Source organism: Lasioglossum baleicum, chromosome 6, assembly GCF_051020765.1.
Source record: "Lasioglossum baleicum chromosome 6, iyLasBale1, whole genome shotgun sequence".
NCBI classification, from domain to species: Eukaryota; Metazoa; Arthropoda; class Insecta; order Hymenoptera; family Halictidae; genus Lasioglossum; species Lasioglossum baleicum.
This window is the reverse complement of record NC_134934.1, coordinates 13551608-13570000: the sequence shown is the minus strand read 5'-3', so window position 1 is coordinate 13570000 and position 18393 is coordinate 13551608. Positions and strand designations below refer to the sequence as shown.

General features: G+C 34.2%; 5 protein-coding genes across 10 annotated transcripts; 3 read left to right on the top strand and 2 right to left on the bottom strand.

Annotated features, from left to right (window-relative positions):
- Positions 1 to 590: 590 nt before the first annotated feature.
- LOC143210128 (uncharacterized) lies at positions 591 to 1991 on the top strand. Of its 2 annotated transcripts, none has more exons than XM_076426685.1 (5): positions 591 to 805; positions 906 to 1114; positions 1196 to 1452; positions 1535 to 1677; positions 1748 to 1991. In XM_076426685.1, the coding sequence occupies exons 2-5, from the start codon at positions 948 to 950 to the stop codon at positions 1901 to 1903; spliced, it is 723 nt and encodes a 240-aa protein (XP_076282800.1). In that variant the 5' UTR covers positions 591 to 805; positions 906 to 947; the 3' UTR covers positions 1904 to 1991. The 2 variants fall into 2 exon arrangements, with proteins under 2 accessions (XP_076282800.1, XP_076282799.1); XM_076426684.1 differs by having other exon boundaries at positions 592 to 812.
- Positions 1901 to 5107, bottom strand: LOC143210126 (uncharacterized). 3 transcript variants are annotated; one of them, XM_076426679.1, is made up of 6 exons: positions 4573 to 5106; positions 3636 to 3668; positions 3329 to 3559; positions 3011 to 3225; positions 2667 to 2930; positions 1901 to 2585 (listed from the first exon to the last, which is right to left on the bottom strand). In XM_076426679.1, the coding sequence occupies exons 3-6, from the start codon at positions 3464 to 3466 to the stop codon at positions 2327 to 2329; spliced, it is 876 nt and encodes a 291-aa protein (XP_076282794.1). In that variant the 5' UTR covers positions 3467 to 3559; positions 3636 to 3668; positions 4573 to 5106; the 3' UTR covers positions 1901 to 2326. The 3 variants fall into 3 exon arrangements, with proteins under 3 accessions (XP_076282794.1, XP_076282793.1, XP_076282795.1); XM_076426678.1 differs by having other exon boundaries at positions 3636 to 3721; positions 4573 to 5104; XM_076426680.1 differs by lacking the exon at positions 3636 to 3668 and having other exon boundaries at positions 3329 to 3573; positions 4573 to 5107.
- Positions 4947 to 7365, top strand: LOC143210129 (microtubule nucleation factor SSNA1). Its single transcript, XM_076426686.1, has 4 exons — positions 4947 to 5604; positions 5785 to 5882; positions 6458 to 6657; positions 6767 to 7365. The coding sequence occupies exons 2-4, from the start codon at positions 5831 to 5833 to the stop codon at positions 6872 to 6874; spliced, it is 360 nt and encodes a 119-aa protein (XP_076282801.1). The 5' UTR covers positions 4947 to 5604; positions 5785 to 5830; the 3' UTR covers positions 6875 to 7365.
- Brn (beta-1,3-galactosyltransferase brn) lies at positions 7125 to 9461 on the bottom strand. 2 transcript variants are annotated; one of them, XM_076426673.1, is made up of 2 exons: positions 9053 to 9461; positions 7125 to 8778 (listed from the first exon to the last, which is right to left on the bottom strand). In XM_076426673.1, exon 2 carries the CDS (start codon positions 8730 to 8732, stop codon positions 7455 to 7457), a length of 1278 nt encoding a protein of 425 aa, XP_076282788.1. In that variant the 5' UTR covers positions 8733 to 8778; positions 9053 to 9461; the 3' UTR covers positions 7125 to 7454. The 2 variants fall into 2 exon arrangements, with proteins under 2 accessions (XP_076282788.1, XP_076282787.1); XM_076426672.1 differs by having other exon boundaries at positions 8846 to 9460.
- A 1353-nt stretch (positions 9462 to 10814) lies between these two features.
- On the top strand, positions 10815 to 18297 carry Cdc27 (cell division cycle protein 27). Of its 2 annotated transcripts, none has more exons than XM_076426671.1 (13): positions 10815 to 10983; positions 11498 to 11573; positions 11664 to 11811; positions 11896 to 12279; positions 12354 to 12678; positions 12778 to 12963; positions 13039 to 13285; positions 13366 to 13546; positions 13630 to 13855; positions 14128 to 14255; positions 14338 to 14659; positions 14746 to 14893; positions 15608 to 18297. In XM_076426671.1, exons 1-13 carry the CDS (start codon positions 10960 to 10962, stop codon positions 15733 to 15735), a joined length of 2523 nt encoding a protein of 840 aa, XP_076282786.1. In that variant the 5' UTR covers positions 10815 to 10959; the 3' UTR covers positions 15736 to 18297. The 2 variants fall into 2 exon arrangements, with proteins under 2 accessions (XP_076282786.1, XP_076282785.1); XM_076426670.1 differs by having other exon boundaries at positions 10816 to 10983; positions 12775 to 12963.
- The last annotated feature ends 96 nt before the right edge of the window (positions 18298 to 18393 follow it).

Genomic DNA, 18393 nt, shown 5'->3' with positions numbered 1-18393 from the left:
TGCGTAGCAGTCTCCCTTTTTACCGACAAAAGTATAATAAGTTAATAAATAAGACCTTTGAGGGCGATTGCTGCCTAGATTGACCTTTATCTGGCGTTTTTGACTACTGAAAAAACCCGTGTTTGTATTATCACGAAATGAGAACGCGAATCCCGCACCCCTTGTAATCTTGCAAATCGGCCGAACACCGGCCCGGCCGGCAGGCCCTGGGCTCGAGCCCCCCGCAGGTGAAATTCGCGCCATTTTGTGCACAGGGGCCCGGCTAAAATCGAGCCGGTGTGCTGTCTGGGTATATGTATATTACAAAATACATATGTATTTAGCTTCACATCTCGTATAATAATATAATGCTTTTTCATATAGTATATAAAATAACATATTCTTTCTATATATATAGCGGTTGTTATTGTTGTAAAGTAGAATTTGAATTTCAAGCAATTTCAATAGTTATACATACACACATATAATATTATATATGCATGTGTGTGTGTATGGATAAACTCCGATAAACATACATGAACATATATTAAATACAAAAATCCGTTTATATTTGTTAGATTGTAGATATATTTTTTATTGAATAATACACTTCATCTATATGTATATAGAATTTATGAACTGTCATGCGCAAAGTATGGTATTATTCAGCAGTATTCAGTATTATTGAATGTTCTGTGGTATATATAGTGAGTATTGTTTATGCTGAATGCTGACCATGTGTGCCATGCTGGCCGACTAATACCAACAACTTGTAACCATACATGGTTCACGAAAAGCTGTAACCTAAAAATGGTTATAAATAAAAGTAAAAAGTTCTGTATATTTATGAAATAAACGGGTAAAAGATCGTGCGTGTATTAATGCAAAAGTGTGCAGACTTTTATGACAAACTTATTTAATTACAGTGAAATATAAAAGTAATACATCCAAGAACGCGTTAAATAAAAATGTTCAATCTTTTGTATTTTAAAACCACTTGTACAAGAATAAATGTCATTAACAAGCTACAACTTCTTTATCAAGGAACAAGGGGGAATAGTAAATTTAAAGCTTGTGTATTTCGTGAGTTATATCATTCTTCGCCTAAACGTGCAATTAAAATAACCAACTCAAGGTAGTATAATGAAAACATTTTTGAAAGAAAAATTAGTTTTCTTATACCGTATACAAGAGATGACTAGAATTTTTTTTATAGATACAAAGAGGCAGGAATAGATTTTTTAAATCCAAGTGTAAATGTACAAAATAATGTATTATTATACAAATTGGAAACGAATTATTTCCAAATTATGAGATATTTTTCAATCGCAGCATTGTCCTTTTCTGCATTGATATTGTATATGACCTATGATCCAAAACTTAAATTACTTTGGACAACGAACATATCCATAAAAGAATATTTAAGAACTAATGGATTCACTGTAATATATTTTGTTTATGGAGGATTAGTAGGTAATTGTATCTTTATCTTGCATATTATTATATTATAGGTTTTATATAAGCTTTTATAAAATATTTCTTTTCTTATGATTAGGACCTTTAATATTTTGGGCGTTATATTTATCAGCCTCACGATATATCAAATATATTATTTTACACAAGGGAGGTCAAGAAGTATCTATAGTTACTTATCACTTGTATAAAGATCAAACAGTTTTGAAAATTCCTTTGAACGAGGTAGTTGTCAAAATATCAGTTAAATTGTTATATAAGCTTACATGATTGTAAGTAATTTCTAATGTTTAAGGTACAATCTATCGTCGCAAGAAAGGATATGAAGACTTATATACCAATGAAAATTAAAGGTAAAAGGTTTTTCTATTTACTAGATTGTACAGGGACAATTTTGAACGGAAGATTATTTGATAATACGATAGGAACATTAAAAAGATGGAGAAAGTAATGCGTTACTTATATATTGTGTTAATAAATTACAATTTGTAAAATTATAAATAAAATACATATTTATAAAAGCAAAAGGGTTTAATTAATTTTATATCGTTATATATAATTATAAAAGTAAGAGAACGATTCTTACTTGTTAATCATTTTAGTTATTATATACAATAAATAATATATTTGTAACTGTTATTTTATTGTTCTTAGATTTATCTGTATAAAATAAATAATTTAGCATTTTTTATACAAAATACAATTGTACAGATTATGTTCTTATATCGTATATGTTAATAACAAGGATATACATAATAGGTGATTTTTCTTTATCTTGAATTAGTTTGCGTGTAAGTTTCATTATGCTTGTTTGGTGATCGTATGCATAATATAAATATGTTGAATGTATGTACGTTTCGCATTAAATTAGTGTTCAATATCTTTGACGGTCGTAATATTTATTCGAGTATTTGCTTAAGCGATCGCTGTACCCATCGTCTTGATACTTGTCCTCGGCCTTGTAGTACACTTCGGGTGCTGAACCTACATGACCCTGCCAGTACTTTGTCCAATAAAGATCTTCGGGATTGATATCGTGTGGATGTTTAGCATGTCTAAATACATGAACACAGTATATTAAGCTTCCTATCAAAGTTAAAAATCCAAATATAAGAAAGACTATTCCCAAAATCCTGAAAGCATAGTAACGTAGTAAATTAATAGATACGTACGTGTTACTAAATGCAGAATTAAACGACTTGTTATATACTCACCAAACTATTAATGGTTGAAAGAATTGAATTACTATAACAAAACCTAACGCGACAAGAATTAGGCCAAGATTAAGGAGAAGCATAAGACAGCAAACACCCTTGGTATTCGGGCAAAATGGATTAGGCGTCGACATAGTTTCTATAATAATACCATCCTTTCTGGACGTGTGAGATTTTACTGATTTTGCAGAACCATAACTGCAATGACTAGGTGCTCGATGACCCATTCTTAAACTTGGAGATAGACTGTGATGCGATACATGGCTGTTGATCGAATGACAACTGCGTTTATAACATATCGACGAGTGAATATCTTATATTTTATATGTTTACATATGTACAACCTTATGTCTGATGTTGCTCTATAAGCAGCACTCGTAACATATATGTCTGAGCCGTTGTCGCATATACTACCATGCGAAGCACTCTTCCTGAGGGGTTGCAGACCTTGTCTGGAAGATCCGGATAATACTGAAACACGACTATTGTGTGCGCTTCGCGATCGTCTTCCTTCATCTTTCTCATATTTTTCTGGACGGTCTTTTTTCATTGCTTTTACCTATGCAATGTCGATACATGTAACATAGAAATTTTACGTTGTTATTATTCATGAGTGTTCAATTAAGTATAATGCGAATAAACCATATGTATTTAGCAATTACCATCGTAGCATGATCAGCTGATACAATGTATTCAGATACTGTGCGATCTGACGGAGCTCGATGACTTTCATCGCCATCCGTTAAATAGTCTCGATTTGTAGTAGCATGGTATCCTACATATCTCGAAGTATGAGTCATTGTGTATGAGTATGTTGGCTTGTTGTACTTATAAAAATGTCAAGGTTGATGAACAATTTGAATTACGTATATCGATGATATGATGATCTTTAACTGAAAAAGGGATTCTGTAAAAATTACACTCTAAACATTGTTATTGAAAGTTATTGTTTATAATTGGAAAACTTACATAGTGAATATTGAGTGGTATAAAAGAACATATCTATTGACAAATAATCTTTATTTTAGACCAAAAATATTATTTATTACGTTTGTCTGTAAACAAATTAATAATTAATTATTCTATAATTTTTAACTATAAGTAAGGAATTAAAAAAGGTAATATTTTATGTACACATAATAAAATGTGAAGGACAAATAAACGATTTCGATTTTTAAAGTCGATGTGTGGGCAATAAAGTAGGAGTGGCATCCTTTGCAAATGAATTGTAAAATACGTAATTATCATAAAATCTTTCTATCGTATGTAAGTATGTGTATGTTGCAATACGTTTGAGCCGGTAAAGAGAGCCTAATATAGTATCGTGATGTCATTTGACAAGGTCGCATGTCTCATGCATCTTTGATATTAGTGACAAAATGATTGTGAATGCAATTGTCACCTTTAGCGTTTATAATTTATACATTTATCGTCTGCGTCTAAATGATCTGTATCTCTTCTATTTGAATCTTTAGCATTTTATATTTGACAATCTTAATTTATTCGTTCACGATAAAAATTTCATTTATATACATATATATATATTATGTTTTATTAATTTTATTCCATCTTCGTATTTTGTAATTGCTTTTCATTTTTCGACTTCACGTATTTGCCAGTTCTAATTAAAAAAGGATACGAAATCTCCAAATACATACTCAAAAAGGATAAGAACGTGCAATTTGCCTGCGCAAGCGCCATAAATCCTGTCAACATAGCATCGAACGCATATTGCCTTTCAATTCGCATCAAATTTCGTTTGTATTTCAGCCGTACGATCAGAATAAATTAGAAATCGAACTAAAAAAGTTTTTACGGAAAAATGTGATGTCAGATTTAATACGATTATGGCTTTCGCTGAATGGCAGAATCACTATAATTCTAATTAATCCGAAGATTGTCATACCTGAAAGATCCATGTTGAAAGGAACCTGTCGAAAGTAAAGTTGATCTGCAAGCTATCGATCGAGATTTCGCGTAAGAGTTTCTCAGGTGGTTGCGTGTGGCTGTTTATGCATAAAACGTGTTTCTTTCACTAGAAAGCGTTGATCAATCGTACACTGATACTGGAACATATCGAGCTTTTGATACGGCACGTATTAACTGTAACGGTATTCGGTATATTGTACGTATACCTTTAATGATTCTTCCAATTTCTATTACACGAAAGAGAAACGCGAAATCATTTTAATCACAGCTGAAAAACTAACTGATTTATTCACGATCGATAGATCGACGGACGTACACCACGATCGAACACGTTTCTGTGTGTTTCTGTGGCTTTCACGTTTTCTGCTGGAGTGAAGATTCCGAGCGAAAGGTGCATTTATTGTAGCTTGCCGGACTAAAACACTCCGTGACGCCTTTAAAAGGCAATGCGAACAGCTGCATTGTTTCACTTAAATGCAAATTTCGCCATTAGACAAAGCGCATTTTTGAAATCATTAAAAATAATATTACAACATATTCCTCGAATACATATAGTTTATTCCTATATATATCAATTTTATTGTTACATATCTATGCGATAACTATATTATTTCAAAAATGTGTATAGATTGAATTCGAAACAGTAAAAACATTTGAAGAATTTGAAAATGCTCTCCGATGCAGCTTATATATAGTATTTCCAACTATATAATTGTAAGTTATATAAAATTATTATTTAGAGAAGAAATGAATGTCTATATATGTTGCTCCTGTATATATATCTCTCTTGCAATTAATGCAGACAATTTTTATTTTGCATAAAAATTCGCAGTCTAGTGATAACTTTTTCGTAGCGTAAATATTTGATATAGATATATAGTGCATGATTATTATATATAATCAGCATATATAATTTTATCGATAGTATTAATAATATATATAAATGACATAATCTTCTTTGTACAAATACACATAAACATCGCATTCACTTCTACGGACACATTCAATTGTGAGTATACATTGACATTTTTAAATTGTAATAAATAATTTCATATTAGTAAGTGCGCATGCGTCGTAAATAATCCTTTCAGAGTTCCGCGGCAAAACTGAAACGTTTGTTCAATTGCGTGCATGTTGTTCGAAATAAATTGTCAGTTAAATTTGTCACTGAATTACATTTTTTTATCAGATGAATTGGTGCATTGTAATTGTAATTTGTGCATGGAGGGTTTGAAATGTCTCAGCACGGTGCTGCTCTTCAAACGTATAATCAAGAACTTGTAAAATGTAAGTGGCTGTCATATAACCTATACAAACTATATGTATGCAATTATGTTTATTTATTAGAAATCTGAAGAATTCAAAGTTTTCTTAATTTGATACGCATTTTATATTGTAATTTGATCTTATCATTTCGAAATAAGTACTTATTTAATCGTTTTAATAAAAACGTTCGAGGTTATAACGACTTTGCAGTCGGTGCTATTTTTACTTGAAAATTAAACATTTCTTCCGACCTAGAATAATTCCATTCTATATTAATTAATTCTTTTCTTTGTATGAATATATGAAATTGATATAATACCTCACACAATATTGAAATGTTTAGTAATTGATTAGATATTAACATATTCAGTAATGTAAACAATAATATTTTGAATAACGGCATAGCAATTTTTAGTGGTGCCTCAGAGCCGCCACTCGAGTGGCGGGTATCCGAAAATTCGGGTTCAGGTTGGGTCGGGACTCGGGACTCGAAAATTCGTGATATTCGGATACCCGGGAATTGACCCGACCCGAGTCATAAAAAGCCGAACCGATCCCCCCCCCCTACTTTTTAATAACTTTTTAATTTTGTTTAGGTTTAGAAGATATGAAAGCGAAACGTGGCGAGTTGCAAGTACAAATTGATTCGCAAGAAGAAGAAAAAAATAATCTGCAAAGAGAAATCGAAAAGTTGTCTTATAAATTAACACGATTGAATGACAGTTTATCTCAAAGAATAGCTGTTAGAAATGAATATGATAGAACCATTGCAGATACAGAAACAGCGTATGTAAAGGTATACTTCTTGTCGATCATATTTCACAGAAATGTTATAAATATATTAATAAAAGTTAACACACTTTAATTGTTATATAAAACTAATATGAAATTTATTGTTATTGCAGATCTTGGAAAGTTCGCAACTTCTGTTGAATATGATTAAAAGGGAGGCTACAAATTTAGACCAAACATTAGTTAAAGCAAATACAGAGAAACACCAACATCGATTATAAATATGCAATAATAAATAGGGGAGATAGAGAAATACAAAGTGAAAGGATTTAAAAAATATACTTATTGAAGTTTCAAGTGTGAATAGACACAGAGTTGAATAATAATTCAACAAGTACAAAATTGCAAATATTTCTCTGTTTTCACATATAATACATATCTTCTCGAAATGTTAATATTTGTAATGTTTTTCTGAGATTTTTCGCGATGTTAAAAAATCACATTAAAATTAAAAAAAAGGAATACTGCTGATTCACTCATGATAATTCTATAATTGTTACAAATTTAATACAATAAGTTGTTGAATCGCAAATCCTAAAATATACAATAGACAAAATAAGAATGGAGGAATGCTAGACCCACTAAATTACATAAAATTGGTAACAATGTAAAAGACATATCCGGCCCTACCACTAAACAAAAGAGATCAAGTGAAGATAATACAATAAGAATAAATAATCATTATACAGTAATAAATAAATATATAATCATATCTTCATTAACTATGTTTATAATTATATATATAGTAATTATACAATAAGTTACTAATGTAGAATTTCTAAAGTGTATTGAAAACATTTTTTAAGCATTACCAAGAGCTTTTTGTTCATTCCACACATTGAGTAGTTCGATTGGATTTCCATATCCATGCGATGTTATGACGTATTTGTAGTTAAATCTTGTATAATCTTTTTTATAAAAATGAAATTCTTCACAGTGAAAAGGCTCAATATCTGCTTTTTTTGCGAGCAAGCCCAGATATATATCATCAAATCTGAAGTGTTTCGTATAAAAGCTAGTATAGTACATATCGAGCAACGCTTCTTTCGACAATATGTATGCACCAGCTGTAATATATGGTGGCCACAAGTGATAAGGGTATTCGCTAAGAGAAACATACCAAACGGAAGTTTTATGACGATGCGGTGACGACATAATCACAAACCCTGCAAACAATCTAATATCTTCTGGAAGTTCTAAATCAAAAATTTGTCTCTTTCTTCTATTCAGTGTAACATTATTTCCTATAATTTTTGTTTCATTTTCAAGTTTCCTTACAGAAAAGTGATCTTTATTCGAACTATTGATATTCCTCTCTGCGATCTCATTTTCAATGTATGATTCTTTTATTTTATCGGAGTCTTTAATTTCTCTCTTATGAGCTTCAATCTTTTTGGGTTCTTTAAGATAATCTGGATAGCTAGTGGGATTTCTTATGAATCTCAAAACATTCTTTACTGAAACATACATGTCATCGTCAACAAACATATAAAATTTTGAATTTGAGCAATGCGTCACTAACCATTTAAAACCCATTAGTGTCTTAATAGTGTTATTATAATAAGCATCTATAAAATCTACTTGAATGATATCTTTATACTTTGCAGCCTCCGCCTCCACTTTTGCTTGGAGTTCATTGTCGTTTAAATGTACGCCTAATATAAAAACTGTCTTCGAAGGTACATCGAAAAATCGTTTTTCAAAGCCCCAAGATTTTCTAATCGCCAGTCTCCTCTCAAAGTTTTGTATCGCAGACTTCACAACGTATACAACACGATATTTTTTGTACGCTGGATCTGTACATTTCTGTTTGTTATTAATTATATACGTGTTGTTATAGTCGTTTATAGGAGCAACTTTTGGTTTCTCATTATGACGTAACGCATTCACAAATTCACGCACGTCACCTTCATACGGATAAACGAAATTTGAATCGTATGTGACCTCAAAGAAATGTGTGAACGCTCCAAAGAAGTCGAGTAACATGATGGCGCCGATGCAAATGCAGACATATTTCAACTTGATCTTTTTTATCAGTTGAAAACTTGCATGAAAGCAAACATGCAAGAAGCAATACATTTTACAAAGTATTACATAATTCTTGTACTTTTAATATTTCTGAAGTCTGTAAAATAACATTAAATGTTTAGGTTATATTGGAATACATAGTTTCATGTAAGTTAGATACTTACATTGCTATATAATTTATAAGAAAATTGCTTAAACAATACATAATAAGATGTGTATAATATATAGGTATATGTATATGTACGTATTCATATACATAAATGTACTTGAAAAATTATATTTAAGAACATACTATTGTATGAACAGAGGATACTATATAAATAAGTAAGTATTTAAATACACATATTGCTCATACATAAGACGATATTTACATTTCAGCAGCCAGACGCTATAATGCGCTATAAACCACTATAAACTGTATCAATAAATAATGAATATATTCTTTGACCTTGCACTCACAGGTTGCCAACCAATTCAGCAAAAATAGTGTAATATATATAACAATTATTTACGTGAAACAACGAGAAATGAAATATATATAGTTTCACAACACCTTCGAAATAAATTTTATGAAAAAGCTCGTATTACATATCAAATGAATTGAATGACAGTAATTGTGTCGGTAATAATTTATTAAATTTGATGCACACTCCTCGAAAATTTTAATATATATAGTACCAATAGTACCGTGGTACCGACACTGGATGTAGATTTTATTTTGGTATATTCAACTCCTTAAAAAATGTCAACATTCGGTAAGTATAAAAAATTAATATCAATAGTGAAAATAATAGACCCTGACATACATATACCCAGCCAACCAAAAATCTAAATTTGGTCGACCTCCTGTGCGCGCATATGCCGAGCTAGTGTCGACCGTAGGACCAGAGTTTGGACATGGGCATGAGGTCGGCATCAGGTCGGCACGAATCGGCCGAATGTGCCTTTGTGGCAGCACTGTCGCACTGATGTACCGCATGCCGAATATCGTTTTACAGGTGAAACAAACAATTCCAATGTCGCTTTTGCAAAATTCACATGTTTTTCTATAAGCGAGGGTGAAACTAATATCCTAATCGCGATATGGAGCAACAAAAAATGAGTATACACATTCGGAGCTAATATCCCGTACATTACTACCGGGCCGGTATATAAGAGAAATTGGCGAAACTCGGTCGCTTTAAAAGTTGAATATTCTTCTATTGGCCTCGGGCGTCTAGAAAAATCAGATGGACAGTACTTATCGAGTACTGCCATTCGCGCGGAGATGATAAAATCATTTTTATTTATCATCTTTAAAATATAAGTGTATTCAATTAGTTGAAATTGAACTGTAAAGAAAATTGTACGGCAATGCAAATTTTAGATTATGTCTCTTGCAATCGATGCAGACAATTTTTATTTCGCATAAAGATCCGCAGTCTAGGAAAAATAACAAATGTGAGAAATAAATAAAATTTGTATTTTTTTTTTCGCCAATTTCTCTTATATACCGGCCCGGTAGTAATGTACGGGATATTAGCTCCGAATGTGTATACTCATTTTTTGTTGCTCCATATCGCGATTAGGATATTAGTTTCACCCTCGCTTATAGAAAAACATGTGAATTTTGCAAAAGCGGCATTGGAATTGTTTGTTTCACCTGTAAAACGATATTCGGCATGCGGTACATCAGTGCGACAGTGCTGCCACAAAGGCACATTCGGTCGATTCGTGCCGACCTGATGCCGACCTCATGCCCATGTCCAAACCCTGGTCCTACGGTCGTCCAAAATTAAGCCAATCGGGACTTGAGCACCTCCGAGCGTAGATTGGACAATGATTTGCCGATCTGTGCCCTAGGCACGGCTTGCCCAAGGCACGCCTGGTTAGCTGGGTAGGTATTTACAGGATATCAGTTAGGATGCAGTGTTCCAAGATAACAGAATATCTGGTGCTCACAAGTCACGTTACAAGATACATAATTCAAAATAAATCATCTGATATATAGATGAAGTAATCTTATAGATATATGGAGATTTGAACTCTGAATTGCCCTGAACGCAGGTACAAATACTTCTGTGCCAAAGTTCTGTTCAGTTTGTATGAAAATTGACGTTTCTACGGTGTTGGTAGACCTTCGTACTGAAGTTCGTTGTTCACTTCAAAAGAATCGGAGCAAAGATGGACACCTAAGAAATTTTTATACACAGCAGTCGTTCGACTTTGGATTTTCTTCGTTAAATTTCCTTGAAACGTTCGAGATTATTCTTATATGACCAAGCCTACCGTGTGAACGATGATCGTACAGGAGCCAGTGCAGGTAAAATCATTCGATTTGAACGGGAAACTTTCAATGACGTGCGATTTTCTATCGGGGCGCATCCACACTTATTGATACTGACATCAGAAATTGAAACAGTTTGCGCGTACGTTTCCCTTTCAACTGGAAATTGCTTTCGTGTTTCGCGTGATATCACGCGTACCTCCACCCCCTCCTCGATAATATACCGTTGCCTATGTTATCGTAAGTTTATCCTAATAGCTCATTAAATGTATTTTTCCGTGAGGGTGTACTTCTTTAGGGTTGTTTGCTTTTGCGAAATGGACGTGAATGGGAGGGGATACGACTATAAATAAGTCGAAATGTTTATGGTGTTTACGATTTCTTTCCTGTATAGTTTCACTAATTTTTATCAATTCAATTGTATTACTTTATTAGGGAATAGTTATATAGGTACTATGTATATTTATTTATGCGGTTTTAAGAGCAAATCTTTTTTATCGCAATGTACTGATACGTGTTCTGACAGCGATTATGTTTTATATAATTACAGGCAGCCATATGGCATTGTTTAAATCATTATGCTTATCCAGATGCAATATTTTTAGCAGAAAGGTTGTGCGCGGAAGGTAAGTCTTTTGTTTTCTTTTCAGTTATCATTTCTGGAATAATCAATTTTTGCGTGCTGCGATTGTAATGAGGACAAAAATATTTTTTAGTTGACACAGAAGAAACATTATTTCTTTTGGCGACATGTTATTACCGTTCGGGTCAAGTTAGACAAGCATACGCGTTGCTTTCGAAGAAAGCTCCGAGCTCTGCGCAATGCAGATTTCTTTTGGCCAAGTGTTGCTATGATTTAGAAAAGTGAGTACCTAATTATTTCTGCATTTCTGCAATTATTTCTGTAGGTTTAGTTATTAACGCGCCATCTTGTATTCGAATGTTTAGATACGCAGAAGCAGAGGCAGCAATAATAGGAGGATATTATAAACAGTTAAAAAATTTAGAAGAAATCATAACTCAGTTCGGCGAACATGCATGTTTCTCGCTTCAGATCATAGCCAAGATTTATTATAAAATGATGCGTACCGCAAAAGGAAATGATGCACACAAATTAGCTTTAAAACTCAATCCTTTTCTGTGGCATTCGTTCGAAGAGTTGTGCAATGTTGGCGATGTTGTAGAGCCTGCAAAAGTTTTTCAACTAGACAAATTAGATAATTTTGCAATGTGCCATGGCAGCATATCCGCTCCCACTTATGCCACAGAGTCAGATCTCATTGTACCTACTAACATTTCAAGCGGTACACCTACTACGAATGGCATCAGTGTGTATGTATACGTAAATCAAAGCGATAGATCCATATTTACATTAGACTATTATATTTTCCATTTGTGTTTCGCAGTACACCCACACAAATGACAACAGCGGTGACTATTATGAACGGTATAGGACCAGCTGCAAGATTCTATTCTTCTGTAGACGAGAGCCCGCAAAATCAACCTACGCATTACAGTAATTGCTCGTCAATATCGCCAAGGGCTAAACTGCCACGGTATCGTAGCATGTTCAATAATACGATGAGTCCTCTTACTCCGACTTTTGGTATATTACCGTTGGAAAGCAATACGCCTGAACCGACAGTTTTACCATCGCATACCACGCTCACAGAAGCTAATGACCAGAAAAGTTTAGTAAAACGTGTCAGTAGTTTAAGAGCTCATATGGGGGTAAGACTTAATTAACAATTGTTTAACTTCTAAACAAATAATATATCTATATCTCACATATTATGAGATGTAAAACATAATATTATGAATTAACAGCAGTTGATGTCGAGGAAAGAAACGCCATTACAACAAGGAAAACCAGTATTTTCACAATCAGGAAATACAAGTAACAGCGCAAATATTGTTACAGTAACGCCTGCTACACCAACGCCAACACCGCCAACGTTACAAGGTACCAACGTTAGGCGTTCGTCAAGGCTGTTTAGTCACAGCTATTCAGTCAAGGTAAGTTGAAATTCGTTCAACTTTATAAATAATCATGAACGTATCCAGATCATTGTATATTTATATTTTCGCCAGGAAAATAATAAATCTCCTAATAGAAATAAATTTGCTACACCTAAATCTCCTTCGCGGAAAACAAAAGCGAGGATTTCAAAGAGTAATTTGAATAAAGCAAATTTCAACGAGCTAAACGAAAGAAATCGAAACGAGAAGGAGAAATCTGAAACTATCACATCGGAAAAGGCAGTAGCTAACGTGAATGCATTGAACAATCAAAGTAATACTAATTTCTGTGCTATAACGCTCCAGAAACAATGTGCTGGTACGCTATTATTCTTAGGAAATTATTTACGGAAAAATTTTTCATTGTGATTCACAATCATACGGTTTATATGCTTTTAGAGGGTTTAATGTCGTTGCTCCGTGAACTAGGAATGGCATATCAATGCTTAAGTCAATATAAGTGTGCTCAAGCTGTTGAAATATTAAGTATTCTTCCAGCACAACATTACAATACAGGATGGGTACTATCGATGCTAGCTCGTGCACACTTCGAGATGATAGATTATAAAAAAGCGGCTAGGTAAAAAAATGTTAAAAATTTGTTTATGAATCTACGTTCGAGATAAATTGACTTTTCAACTTGTCCTATCCCTTGGTATGTAGTTATTTCGCAGAGGTGAGACAGTTAGAACCCCAAAGGACTGAACTTATGGAAATTTATAGTACAGTTTTATGGCATTTACACGCTGAAGTGCAACTCTCTACTCTTGCACAAGAACTGGTCTCGGAAGATCGTAATTCACCGGCTGCATGGTGCGCTACCGGAAACTTATTTTCTGCACAAACGGAACACGAAACGGCAATCAAGTTCTTTCAGAGGGCTATTCAGGTGTGTTGACAAGAACACTCGAATATATACGTTAGAGGGAAAATTCTGTCATATTTTAAATAAACGGGTAATTTTGCTTGTATATTAAAAACACATGTTGCTAGGGAGTCATTGGGGAAAAGGAATTGACAGGTCATCTGAAAGATGGCATCGAGTTGTTACAAATAATGGAAATTATATCATTCAAATATTTTCTTTAAAGTACAACAGAACTTTCCCTCCAACCAAATAAATATGTATAAGAAAATTATAATGAATCGCATTGTTCGCAGGTGGATCCTAATTTTCCATATGCCTATACGCTACTCGGTCATGAATACGTACTGACTGAAGAATTAGAAAAGGCTATTACTGCATTTCGTAGCGCCATCAGACTTGACTCTCGGCATTATAACGCGTGGTATGCTCATTCATAGATGTGTATACTTTCTTGTAAACTAAAATATTTTGTAGTTCTTACAATTTTACATCGTGTTTTACAGGTTCGGATTAGGAACAATATTCTCTAAACAAGAGCAGTACAGTCTGGCCGAACTGCATTTTAAACGTGCTTTACAAATCAATCCGCAGAACTCTGCGATAATGTGCCACATCGGTGTCGTGCAGCATGCACTGAAGAAAACCGATCAAGCTTTAAAGACTTTGAATACTGCGATCACGAACGATCCCGACAATACTTTATGCAAGTTTCATCGTGCGAGTATTAATTTCTCAATTGGTCGACACACGGAAGCGCTTAGCGAATTTGAGGAGTTGAAAAATATTGTACCCAAAGAATCCCTAGTCTATTATTCGATAGGAAAAGTATGAATTATTACTGTTATTTATTCAGATCGTTTTTAGCGTTTCTACATTTTTCTTTACGTACTTAAAATTTATAATTTCTCCAGGTACATAAAAAGTTGGGTAACACGCATCTCGCGTTAATGTACTTTAGTTGGGCATCGGATCTTGATCCAAAGGGTGTTAACAGTCAAATCAAAGAAGCTATACTGAATCCAGGTCAAGGGGATGAAGAATCTCCGGCAACGCAGTCAGGTAATTCATTTAATACGAAGGATAGGTCAGCGTAACATTACCAAGGTATATTCAGTACTTGCCTAGTTTCATTATCGGAATATGACAATCCTATTCTCATTCTTCGATGTCTCGTCATACATATGGTTTCCCATGTATCACGTACACTCGAGAAATCTCAAATTTAATTTTCTCAAACGCGAGTACTCAGACGAAACACTCTTGTCTGTTCTATGATTTCGGTTGTATTATGAGTAGACAGCGGATCTTTATGGAAAATAAACATTTTCTACCTGAATTGCAACAATTTCGAGTGAAATAGACATTTAGTTTCTCTCGTAATATGTTTAACCCTTCGGACTCGAAGCAATTTTAATTCCGAAATCAAGACATATCTTTTTTACACTATGCACATGAAATTGAACCTGTTGTCTTATACGACATTTATATTAATAATTTCAAAACTGTTTCACAGTCACCATTCGAGTGCAAAGGGCTAATAAGTTGAAAATAATATAACAGTATTTTAAAATTCTTTTAATGTTTTTACTGTTTTAAATTACACCTACTCGTTTTTGTCATAAATGCATCAAATCTGCTAAAGATAAAGACAATCTAATCGTCGCAATTCAAAAAGAATCAGAGAGGCCGGAAGATGTTTGGCATACCATCAGAAATAATAGCGTGGATATATTTACTTGTATCAATCTAATTAGTATTATTATCTATGCGTAGACGAGCAACAGGCGCAGAATAATTCGATGGAGCAGGAGATTCAAAACAACAGAGAAGGAAGTACCGGGGGTTTGGCCGAGAACGTTGCGGTCGAAGCTCACGCCGACGACAGTGACGATAGTTTATGAAGACATCCTGTCGCGTGCAAGATTCTCGCAGAATGAAGTGTCGTCGAGCGTGTCACTATTTATCTTTTCTATTGATCGGGCCTGATCAATTACTTCTCGGAAACTGACGTAGCCTCATTCTGAATTCATATTTCCCTTGGGCGCACTCATTGATTTTACCTGAGCAGTGCTTTCTTGTCCAACTTTAATATTTATGATATTTTCCTTAGTCCCGTAATACCGCGCCCCCTTCGGTAAACTAAAAAGCAAAAAAAAACCAGACACTGTTTTTTCCATGATTTGGATCGTGACATTTATATTTTCTTTTTCGTATCCACTTCGAGATGGGAAACGTTTCAAATAATCGATAAACTCTGGGTAGAGAGTGTGTGCAAGAATGTGTGTGCGAGAGAAAGAGAAAGAGAGAGGAGAGGGAGGAGAGAGAGAGAGAGAGAGAGAGAGAGAGAGAAATTTCGCAATATCTATTTGATCGATTTGTATATTACGCGTTTTGCTCTGTATATTTTTTACGGTTACTTATATTATTTTTTATAGATACATAGAGTACGTTCGGGCGTTTAATCAGTTTCATTTAAGAGTTTACGGTTGAGTACAGACTGTATTACGTTTAACGGACGGGCGAGAGTGTACCCGTAAGCATGCCGTATGTAGATAGGGAATATAATTAATTAACTGAGTAAATAAGTACGTGGAAGTGTATATGTAAATTATTAATTATTGTATTATCAATATTATTATTATCATTAGTGCTCTGTCAGTACTATTTATCCATATAATTGCCGTTGTTGATTTACTGAGAAACACGAGAATATTTCTTCTTTTCAGTTTCCGATTCTTTTTTCTTTTCCTTTTGGCCACTGTCGTGGCCGTATCGGACGATCGTGCAATTCTCGTCGCGAAGCGTGGTCGATCCGACGATCATCGCACGGTAGGCGAGTCAACCAACTCGTACTAACGAACCTTCAATTTATCGGTAACCTCGGAAGTCTATAGCATATATTTATTGATGGAGGTCCATCTGTTGTTCGAAATAAAATGCATTCTATGATCACGAATTGACCAAGTAACAGTTTCGTTCTAGCGTGCCTTAAACATCCAACTGCTTCCCGATGTTCTAACACAATCTCGTTTGTGTCGCTCGAAAACAATAAAACGTGTATTTTAATTCTGTTGCGGAATCGACGATTGCGATTCAGCATTTCTAGAATGTCTATTCGGGACAACCGGTGTTGGCCCAATGAATTTATGTTCTAGACTTCGGGAGAGCCGGTGTAGATTATCGGATTATTTATAATTGTACTCGGAATGATGCATGGATCGTGGATATATTATCCACCGAAACGCGAAGCGTTTCTTGCCGTTCGGCCCGCAACACGATCCCGTACGAACGGCACGATTCAATCGTGCGTCGACCATCGGGACGATAATGCGATTTATACGCGTAGCTTGCATGTATAATATCGTGCTCGATCAAGAGAGGTAGTAAACGTTTTGTATTGTGTGCATATTTGATGGGAATGAGACGTATTTGAGACGCGTAGACGAATTGTCAGCAAAGAACGTACAGAGTCGGGAACAATAATAAGAGGAGACTTTTAAAAATTCGCATAGAGAATGAGCAAACAAAAATTTGTTTAGATTCAAATTGGTGGGAATCATACAAAATTTTAAAAATTATGTTTTGTCAACTTTTTTATCAGAGTCTGTAACGATAATTTAAAAAATGCGTCTTGTAGATTTCGGTGACTTATATGCATACTGAAAATTTCATCGAAATCGGTTAACATTGCAATGAGCTGCAAACGTTTAAAGATGATCACACAAGAGCGAAATGCCCTGACAAACGCATTTTTTAAATTATCGTTACAGGCTCAGATAAAAAAGTTGACAGAACATCATTTTTAAAATTTTGTACGATTCTCCTACCAATTGGAATCTAAACAAATTTTTGTTTACTCATTTTCTAGTCGGTCTAACATCTTAAAAAAATTCAAGTCCTTTGGACCAATTCCAAAAAAATTATACGATTTTTAAGAGTGTTCACTTAATATTGTCCTCGAGTGTATAATGTGATGCGGCATCTCGTCCCTCTAATCGTTTTGTATCTTTCCCAATGAAAGCGTACCCTGAGCGTATCCTAGCGCGTTTCAGGCTCATTTGATTTTTTATCGTTTACGGTCCTTCCTTCCACTTTTCTTCCTATTATTTATTTATTCGCTGTTCTTTTTCGTTTAAACAAAAGTGTCGCATAGGAGAGAGTTCCATACGCTTTTTAGTTGTAAGAAACGAGGCAAACACCGTGCTACGGGCTCGAATACTGGAAGCGTTTACTTTAATGTTTCTACATTGAATGAAACGTATCCCACAAAAAAAAGAGAAACGAATTCAACGAGAACAAGAAACCAAAGCGGGGAAGGTGGTTTTCTGTTTCGTCTATCTGGTTCATGTAATAGCAAATTACTTAAACGAAGATCAGGTTAAAGTAAGTTTATGGAACGTTGTCGTGTTACTCGTTACGAACTGATGTACGTGCAAAAATAAAGGCCTGCACTTTGTATGATACAGTTTGGTTCCTTTTAATCCACGAAGAACGATTGTTATCGATGAACAGTGGACAGCCGTTCAATAAAATTCGGAAGAATCCTTATCTTCATAAAA